Source organism: Mytilus edulis, chromosome 9 (assembly GCF_963676685.1).
Source record: "Mytilus edulis chromosome 9, xbMytEdul2.2, whole genome shotgun sequence".
Taxonomy (NCBI): Eukaryota; Metazoa; Mollusca; class Bivalvia; order Mytilida; family Mytilidae; genus Mytilus; species Mytilus edulis.
Window position 1 is genome coordinate 76,703,635 of NC_092352.1, and position 10,200 is coordinate 76,713,834.

Consider the following 10,200-nt stretch of genomic DNA (forward strand, 5'->3'; position numbering starts at 1 on the left):
ATAGTTATTAGGTATTTAACGTTGATGGCAGATAGTGTATAGCTTTGTTGAATTTACTCCAATTCTTTCTAGTATATAGAAGAGTCAACTAGAATAACATACCATTACTTCTGTCTACTGGTAAGACCATATCTTGACTACGTTGATTTTTGGTTGGGTTTTGTTTTTGTGTCTTACGACGATCTTATGGACGTAAAACAAATATCTTATATAAATTATGTTGATGAAATAAGATGAAAAATCAACACCTTAATTATGATACATATACAGGTTGTTTTTTTTCATAAACAGATGTACAGCATTAACAAGAAAAGGACATATCGGTTGTATTTTATTTCGAAAGCAATAATGGCATATACGAATAGACGAAATGCTGTAAACAATCATGTGCCATCAACCATTACAAATATATAATACTCGAGACGTATGAATAGCACATCGATACTACATAAATATCTCATTCAATATCAAACATTATCGTTTAATTTACATATTGTTACCGAACTAACGAATAAAATGTTTTCACAATTGGTCAGATAGACTAAATGGTCTACATCCCACCAAGTATCGCTAAATTATTTCCAGTCGGAAGAAGTTGTATCGAGGAACCACAACTAGAAAGTAGTTTTACTTGCGAACACTTGTGAATTTTTAACATGTTGTCCAAAGTTTTTAACTCTGTTTTCAAAGAGTCTATTGTTTGTTCTAAGCTACATTGATCATCCTCCAATGAATTAACATCCTGCCAAAATAAAATGAGTTCATTATTGTTTAATGTCTTGATTGGAGGTTTAAACATATGATTTTATTGAGTCTGCATTTAACAACTTTCTCTGCGAAACATGTAAAATTTGATAGTTCTGTGCATCCACCGAAATGAATTCTTACAAGAATTAGGAGATGTTGTATAATAGCTAATAAGACAACTGTCCCCCAGAGTCCAAATGAAGTTGATGTAAGGAATAATAGGCGAAATAAAATCGATAATATATGTTATATCAACAATGCGATTTATGCTTATTTTGCATTTTTCAAACAATTTGCAGAATTTGAAAAAAAATATTACTAAAGCGCATCCTGTATGATTCAAATCGGATTGTAGTTTAATCATAGATAAACACGCTGTTATGAACCTTTTTGTGAGGGGCTTATTTCATTCTTAATTTTTTTTCGTGAAGAACAGTGTCGTAAAATGTCATGGTGCACTTTTAAAGATAACATTTTATTTTCTAAAAATGGTCAATTTATAATAATAAGAGTTGAACGATTCTTTTGTGTAAATATTGTATACCTCTTATGACTGTTATGCTTATGTTCAAGCGTTGTTGGATATTCTTATGTGGAGTAAATACAATTAAAGGACACTTTCAAAATCTCTATAATGTTGAGAATGAAGTTTAATTTCTCCCCGTATTTTAATATAAGTAATTCCTTTATATTGGTGTTTTGAAAAGGTGATGAAATTGTATGCAACTAACGTTGATGAAAGCCTCAAATTCGTTTGATATATATATATACATAAAAAAATGTTTGCATTTGAGTTTTTTTCAAATTAAAAATATTTCATGTAAAGCGGACAAAAATATTTTGTACTTTTTCTAGTTCTGCTATTCGGGTTTTCTGTCTTGCCCGTGTACGGACAGCTGATCTTCTGTTCTGTTCTTTCCGTCTGTTACGTTTGAATACTTCTTCTTCTGTTAACTTTATCAATAAATATAGAAAATGATTTATCAATGACCCTTGCAGGATTTATTATGTTTATATTTCACACACTATAACTGTATCAAATGTTTAATCAACTAAGAACAAAACTTAACAAAAAGAAACGTTATGACAGGAACAAGCATAATACTTTTTGGAAAAATTGAAATGTTGATGCCATCAAAAGTGTTTGTTTTTCATCCTTCGTCATCGTTTAAAAAAAGAAAATATTAGGTGCTATTTCATTGTTACATTTGAAACATATACACGACTTTATTTAGTTAGCGAAGATTAGAAATAAAGAGAGAAGAATGGATTTTTCGTCACTATCTTTTGATTTTGCTATTTGATTAAGGAACATTCGTCTTGGATTTTCCTTGGAGTTCAACAGTCTTGTTACTTTTTACTTTTTTAGCAATGGGTCGATACTGCTGTTCGTGGCTTATCAGTCCCCGCGGGTATCATTAGTCCAGTAGTTAGTACTTCAATTCGGTAGTATCATTACATCTAAATCACTCAAAATTGACCTGATATAGAATTAGCTATTTTCAATTTTTTTAGGTCAATTTTGGTGATAAAGCTCTTCAAAATTTCAAGTTTTTACATATCCTTGTCTTTTTTTTTTATATTTGAGTTTTTGCGTCACTGCTGAAGGTAAATCAAGAAAAGGTTTCGGACGCATGAAATCTATATAGTTTCGTTTTCATTTTACATTATGTTTTGTAAACTTTGACATAAAGATTCAGAATACTTATTCAGTGCTTCCATCAGCAGTCTCCTCTGACTGTCAATGTCAATTATAAACAAAATGGTGTTATGCTCAATTTTAACAAGAAGACATTTTCATTTAAATGAGTGCCCATGAGACTGAAACCCAGCAGTTTCCTTAATGTTAATTTAACAAATTTAAAACATAGAAACAACTGTTCATGTTCTAGCCTGAAGATGATTAATTTGATCCTTTTTTGGAAAACTTACTAAATATTGAACACGTCGACGTTGTTCCACTTTTAATTCTTCCTTTCCAGATTCAACCCTCTTACACTGAATTTTTAATTTGATTTCTTCCTTTATCAAAGGGAGACAACTCTCGTCTTCGAAACATTGTTGAATAGCGTTAACCATTCTCTCCTCTTCTTCATTCTTAGTTTTTGCTTTTTCAATGTCTGTTGGAACTTTCATCTGAAAATATATTGATATTTTTTTTTTTTACTAAACTCAAATAAATATTCAAATGGAAAGTCTGATTGATTGAACGCTTAACTATATCAATTAAAGGAACGACTAGACAACAACTGTCATAGATATCAAATAAGAAAATGTTTTAACTTATAAATCAAAGTTGGGATCAGTTGCATTTCCGGTACGTTTATTTGTATTGCGAACCTGAAACTCAAAAACGTCACACCATCTACAAAATTTGGAAACTAATTTCCGATTAAAATGTTGGATAAAAAGAACAAAAGCAGGCTTATCTTCCATGTTTTGCGAATGCTTACATTGCGTTTGATTCGTTATTTGATTTAAAAGTAAAATCACAAAAGTTTTCTGACGTCAGACACGCAAATCAATGAATGTGTTTGTAGATAGATGTATTTTGTTTTCTGTTAAATTGTTCCTTTTAAAATTGTTACACGATGATGACTGCTGTACCCATTTTTTGACTATTTTATTTATTATGTCTGTTTAGTTCACGCATCATTGTAAATATAACGGAATTTGATGAGACAGTCATCAAAGTGAGAGGGTTAGCTCTATAACACTAGGTTTAATCCAGCATTTTCTTCATTTGAAAATGCCTGTACCAAGTCAGGAATATGACAGTTCTTGTCCATTCGTTTTTGATGTTTTTTGTTATTTAATTTTGCCATGTGATTATGGACTTTCCGATTGAATTTTCCACCGAGTTTAGTATTTTGTGATTTGACTTTATACTGAACTACGAGGAAAATACAAAACGGAAAGTCCTTTATCAAATATCAAAATCAAAAGCTAAAACACATCAAACGAATGGGTAACAACTCAACTGTCATATTCCTTACTTGGTACAGACATTTTATAATGTAGAAAATGGCGAATTTCAACCTAGATTTATAGCTAGCTAAACCTCTCACATGTATGTTAGTCGCATCAAATTCCATTATATTGCATTTACAACGATGCGTGAACAAAACAAACAGACATATAAGGTAAAAATGTCAAAAAAGAGATACAGCAGTTGACATTGTGTTATAATCTTAATCACTAAAAACCAAACCGATTTGTAACAAAGAAGAACAAAATATAGACAAATCACATGGCAAAAATGAACGACAAGCATACAAACCCACATATTTACTCTTCATTACATCATTGGTGTGCTTATTAAGAAAATCCAATCCGTTTATAATGAAACGTTATCATTTCTTACATAACTTTACGACAAACGAGATAATTTCAGCTTCCCAATGTGAACTTTCCGTACGGTGACCTATAGTTGTTAATGTCTGTGTCATTTTGGTCTTTTGTGGATAGTTATCATACCACATCTTCTTTTTTATATTTCCATTTCTATGTAGCAACATTCCAGAAGCGCCTGCTTACGAAATTTATATCTCCAAATTGATACGATATTCCCGCGCTTGTATTTCCTATCACGATTTCCTTGAGGATTGCTGCTAACAAGGAAGCTTTCAAACCAATATGTCCAAATGGTGAAGTTGAAATCATCCCTTCGTCAATTGTACGGACACCATCACAAGTTAGTTGACCGTTTTGTAATAACCATTTTATAGATGATATGTTTTTTACAATCCCCTTACCTTTAAATGAATGTGACCTACCGAATTAGACTATCTACCAGGTTTGTAATAACATGAGCAACTCGACGGGTGCCATATGTGGAACAGGATCTGCTTACTATTCCGGAGCACCTGCGATCACCCCCAGTGTTTTGGGGGATTCGTGACGCTCACTCTTTAGTTTTCTATGTTGTTTCTTGTGTACTATTATTTGTCTGTTTGTCTTTTTTCATTTTTAGCCATTGTGTTGTCAGTTTTGTTTCGATTTATACGTTTGACGGTTGCTCTGGTATCGTTCGCTCCTCTTTTTGCAATTATTAATTAAAAAAATTAAAGCAATAAACAATTGATCGATATCTTCGATTTTCTATCAAATGTCATCAGACGTTTTCTAGTTCGCACTTGAATATTTAAACGTTATTAGAATATTCATTAGTCGCGTTCTTATTCTTGGTATATAACGTTACCGTTAACTTTCGACAATAATGGTTTACTTTGCAATGGACAGGTTTGCTTAAGTAAATTTTATAAAGACTAACCGTTCTCATTGCAATTAAAACCTTATTCAGTAAATATGAGGTTTGTTTTAAGTTTTTTGTGAATTTCAATCAGTTTCAAGATTATATTTGTACTCTAAGGGGAATGCGTGTCTTTTTTGTTGATCTTGTTGAGAAAAAATGTATGGCTATCCAATAAAATTGAGAATGGAAATGGGGAATGTGTCAAAGAGACAACAACCCGACCAAATAAAAAACAACAGCAGAGGGTCACCAACAGGTCTTCAATGTAGCGAGAAATTCCCGCACCCGGAGGCGTCCTTCAGCTGGCCCCTAAACAAATATATACTAGTCCAGTGATAATGAACGCCATACTAATTTCCAAATTGTACACAAGAAACTTAAATTAAAATAATACAAGACTAACAAAGGCCAGAGGCTCCTGACTTGGGACAGGCGCAAAAATGCGGCGGGGTTAAACATGTTTGTGAGATCTCAACCCTCCCCCTATACCTCAAACCAATGTAGAAAAGTAAACGCATAACAATACGCACATTAAAATTCAGTTCAAGAGAAGTCCGAGTCTGATGTCAGAAGATGTAACCAAAGAAAATAAACAAAATGACAATAATACATAAATAACAACAGACTACTAGCAGTTAACTGACATGCCAGCTCCAGACTTCAATTAAACTGACTGAAAGATTATGATTTCATCATATGAACATCAGGCACAATCCTTCCCGTTAGGGGTTTAGTAACATACCATCATAACATATATGAGAAGAACATAACCCGTGTCATGCCAACAACTGTTTTTAGAATAAATGTGTTTAGTTCCGATGCAAAGACCTTATCAGTGACTCAATATTAACGCCAAAATATGCAATCTTTAATGACTTGACAACAGTATCGTAATTATATCCCTTCTTAATAAGTCTATTCAAAGGTTTTGTAAGTTTCTGAGGTGAATACTGACACCTTTGTGCTTTATAATGGCCGCGTCACACTGTCCCGATTTTTACGCCGATGGGAACACGATTATGGAAATTTTCAAAATCTGGACTGATCGTATCCAGATCGGGCTATTCGTAGTGCCATCTTTAACCATCGGCCACTTTGTCTAGCCTTCGGGGATAACTTTGGGAAGGGTTCTAAATTTTTTAACATGTTAAAAAATCCCCGAAGGTGCGTCCGATGTTGAAGGTTCGTATTGAGTTCGTATCACCATCCTCACCATCTTAATGTCACCGGGAATGCATCTTTGAACATCGTATTGCATTCGTGTTTCCATCGTTTCCATCGGGCAGTTTTGACATTACGATGTCTACACGAATGAATCACGAAGCTACCCGAAGGTCTTACGATGGCAACACGACTTCGTGAAGACGTCGTAATCCCGTCGTGTTGCCATCTAATAAAAGTACGAAGGCGACAAGATGGAAATACGACGGCAATAAATCCAGCTAAATGTAAGTTAATTCTCGCGCTATAATACATTTAAAGTGCCATGCGCGATATGCACTGGTCAGTCTAATACGACAGTTAAGAAAGACGTTCACAAAACATTGAGTTCATATCATATGATTCTATGAGAACAAGAAAGGTGACATCGTTGTTTCTATTAATTCAAATGGAACAAGAAGAGCAGCTATTACAGGCGCAGGATTTACTTTTACAATTAAATATTATTTTTTGTCAATTTTTCATATCAAGTAACATAATGAAAATCATAAACGCGCCTCGTACACCAACACTGCAGGTACACATATATAGGGAAACCAACTTTTTCTTCATAATTCTGATTTTTTATGTATCGTCTGAGTTGTTGTCACACGAATGTTTACTCCATAACCATTTTGTTTTCTATATGTCATATTTTGCCGCATTTGTTGCTTTCCCCACATCTTTCCTTTTGTCTATATTATTATGATATTCTCCTGGAAAGAGCTCTTTTTGAATAAAAGGGATCAACGAAGCCATTACCTTACCTTTAAGATAGATCAGGAAACATGGGCATAATTATGGGTTATTGTTCAGACTAGTGCAAACATTTTACAGTTCAAACCAGGCAATGCCGAGCGCGGCATCCCCTCGTATGTAATATATTGGGGACAAATATGGACAGAAAATGGTAAATTGAATATGTATATTTGATACATAAACTATTTTTTTAGAAATCAACCAAAAACATTCAGTAACTGGAAATACCTTTAATATTGTCTTTAGAACCATCAGGTAAAAAAATGAGCAACCAATTTCCTGTGTATTATGCTATTTCAAGGCGAAAAAACAAGTCCATCTGCATGACCTTGACCTTTGGCCTTGAACGTAAAAAATGTCAGATCATTACAAGGAGGAACAATATACCAAATGTGGTTAAAATCTTTTGAAGCATATTGGTTTTAGAGTGTTCACAAGGGTAATATTGCCTTGTATTACAACTGCCACTGTGACCGAGTGATGCCTTCGGCATATAATTTAAATTCATCGTAAGCTGTACACGACGTCTTTTAGACATCGTATGGCCATCGCGCCATCATCGTAATCCATCGTGTAGCCTTCGTAATCCATCGTGTAGCCTTCGTGATCCATCGTGTAGGCTTCGGCTGAGATAGAAGCTTAAATAACCGTCTTCGGTTAACCTTCGTGTGTCCATCTTTTGCTATCGTATATAATTTCGGCACCATCGTATAGACTTCGTTGTTGATCGTACTTGCTTCGGTCACTTTTTGGTATTTTACGAGATCGGGACCAACTTCGCACGAACTTACAATTTTTGCATTCGGGTGTCCATCGTATATAAAAATCGGGACAGTGTGACGCGGGCATAAAGAATATTTCCATAAAAAATTGGATGTGAAATACCTGAACGTATTAGAAGTCTGCATGTTGGGCTATATTTACGAATGATGTCCTTATAACGATGATAAAATTTAGTAAATGTTTTGAATAGTTTGTGATATCGAAAACCCTGGTGTAATAATTTTTCAGTAATACATAAATTTCTCTCGTTAAAATCTAAAACATTGTTACATACACGAGCGAATCGTACAAGTTGAGATATATAAACACCGTAAGATGGTGACAAGGGAACGTCACCATCTAAAAACGGATAATTAACGATAGGAAATGAAAAATCATCCCTTTTATCATAAATTTTAGTATTCAGCTTTCCATTAGTGATATAGATATCAAGATCGAGAAAAGGGCAGTGGTCATTGTTAGTATTAGCTTTATTTAAAGTAAGTTCAACAGGATAAATTTCATTAATATACATACTGAAGTCGTCATTATTGAGAGCCAAAATATCATCCAAATATCTAAAAGTATTATTAAATTTGTTTATCAGATGTTGTTTCGATTGGTCTTTGCTTATTTTTGTCATAAATTGTAACTCATAACAATACAAAAACAGGTCCGCAATAAGTGGTGCACAGTTAGTCCCCATTGGAATTCCGATAATCTGACGATATACGGAATCCCCAAAGCGAACAAAAATGTTATCTAGTAAAAATTCAAGGGCATATATAGTATCAAAGCATGTCCAATTAACATAGTTTTTTTGTTTATTGCTACTAAAAAATGACCTAAAAGAGTTTGAACATATATATTCACATTCTGATTTTTTGAATGCCCATTTAACTAAGTGTGTGAAATTTTTCTTAATGAGAATGTGAGGTAATGTGGTATACAGTGTAGAAAAATCAAAACTTTGAACAGATTCAAAATCACCAATATAAGCATGCAATTTATCAAGTACTTCCAACGAGTTCTTGACACTCCAAAAGTAATTTATTCCACTATTTTCGAAGGCCTTATTAGAACAATTTATAATCAGGTTTTTAATTGTACCAAGTGTGCTGGTAAGAAGAATAGACAATTTAGTAGTTGAACAATGGCTTGAAGACGAAATAAATCTATATTTGTAAGGGGTTTTGTGTAGCTTCGGAAGCCAATACATAGTTGGGACTTTCATTGTATTTGGCTCTGCTTGTAAAGCGGTGGCTAAAAGTTTATGTTTGTTACAGATTTCGTTTTCTGAAAATGGAGTCAGTTGGAATGTTGGTGAATTGGTGATTATTTTAAGGCATAATTGAGGGCATTTCTGGTAAAGGCGTTTGATCAATACGTTAAATTTTACTTGTCGATTTTAAGGGAAACTGTACCTTTAAATAGACTCAAAATGCCTGCAAAGTGACTATCGTATTATACCATTCAATTTGATTCAAACGTCCGCAACTTTACAATTTCCGAGCAAACATAAAGAGCTTTTAAGCCTAGCGAGAAATACATTTTAAAAGTACTGACTGATATCACAAGTACATAGATGCAATGATTTATAAATGTAGTCATATGGAATAAGGCCAAGGAGACGGTAGCCTAACTAAAGTAGACATAAACGGTATGTTGTCCGGTATTATCAACCGAAATCATAAATATAAAAAGCAAAAAATTTATAATTTTGGGAGAGTTTGTTTGGTTTGGGAAAAGAAGGCTTGATATCGGAAAGGATTATCATGCCAACTTTTGATTGCATTAATAAAGACGCCATTTTTGTTCAGGATATGCATGTAATCATAATCATGTTTTTGCAATTTCAGGAACTTACAAATTAGTCTTGTTGATAAAATACATAAATCAATGCACAAAGCCAAATCATACAAATATCTTACCGTGTATTTTCCATTGATCGCGAAATGATTAATTACACGAGGAAACTACTGAACTAATTATATATCCAGCTTGTGAAAATTTTCATGTTCATGGGAAACCCAATCTATTTTTATATTTGTGTAAGTCATGCTATAATCTTTATAAAGCTACACGTAGCATGTCTATTGATATATCGGTGAATAGTTCATACAGCTGTCTGCCTTTAAAATTTATCATAATTTACCTCCGTACCATAATAACAATCATATTTTACAAATACAAATATTGCTTTGATTGACATAATATGTTCAGGATTGTGCTCCTTGTTATTTTATGGTCAAACATACAAATCATTTTGTAGACCCGAAAATATCACAGTGTTGATATTGTACGAATGAAATATACTTAGAAGGCGAAATATATGACAGCAATGCTTTCAAATATTTGCAATATTGTCTCTTTTTTCTCTGAAATAAAAGTACGACTGACACATCATCATCGCATGTTGTACAGGAAACTTTAAGTCAAATCTGGTGACATACATTTATTATATTATTTCACTTTAC

General features: G+C 33.3%; 1 protein-coding gene across 1 annotated transcript; it reads right to left on the reverse strand.

The window, feature by feature from the left end:
* Positions 1 to 253: 253 nt before the first annotated feature.
* Positions 254 to 9,755, reverse strand: LOC139489071 (cyclic AMP-dependent transcription factor ATF-3-like). The gene is made up of 4 exons (XM_071275183.1): positions 9,655 to 9,755; positions 2,680 to 2,883; positions 1,594 to 1,701; positions 254 to 742 (listed from the first exon to the last, which is right to left on the reverse strand). The coding sequence occupies exons 2-4, from the start codon at positions 2,881 to 2,883 to the stop codon at positions 551 to 553; spliced, it is 504 nt and encodes a 167-aa protein (XP_071131284.1). The 5' UTR covers positions 9,655 to 9,755; the 3' UTR covers positions 254 to 550.
* Positions 9,756 to 10,200: the final 445 nt, after the last annotated feature.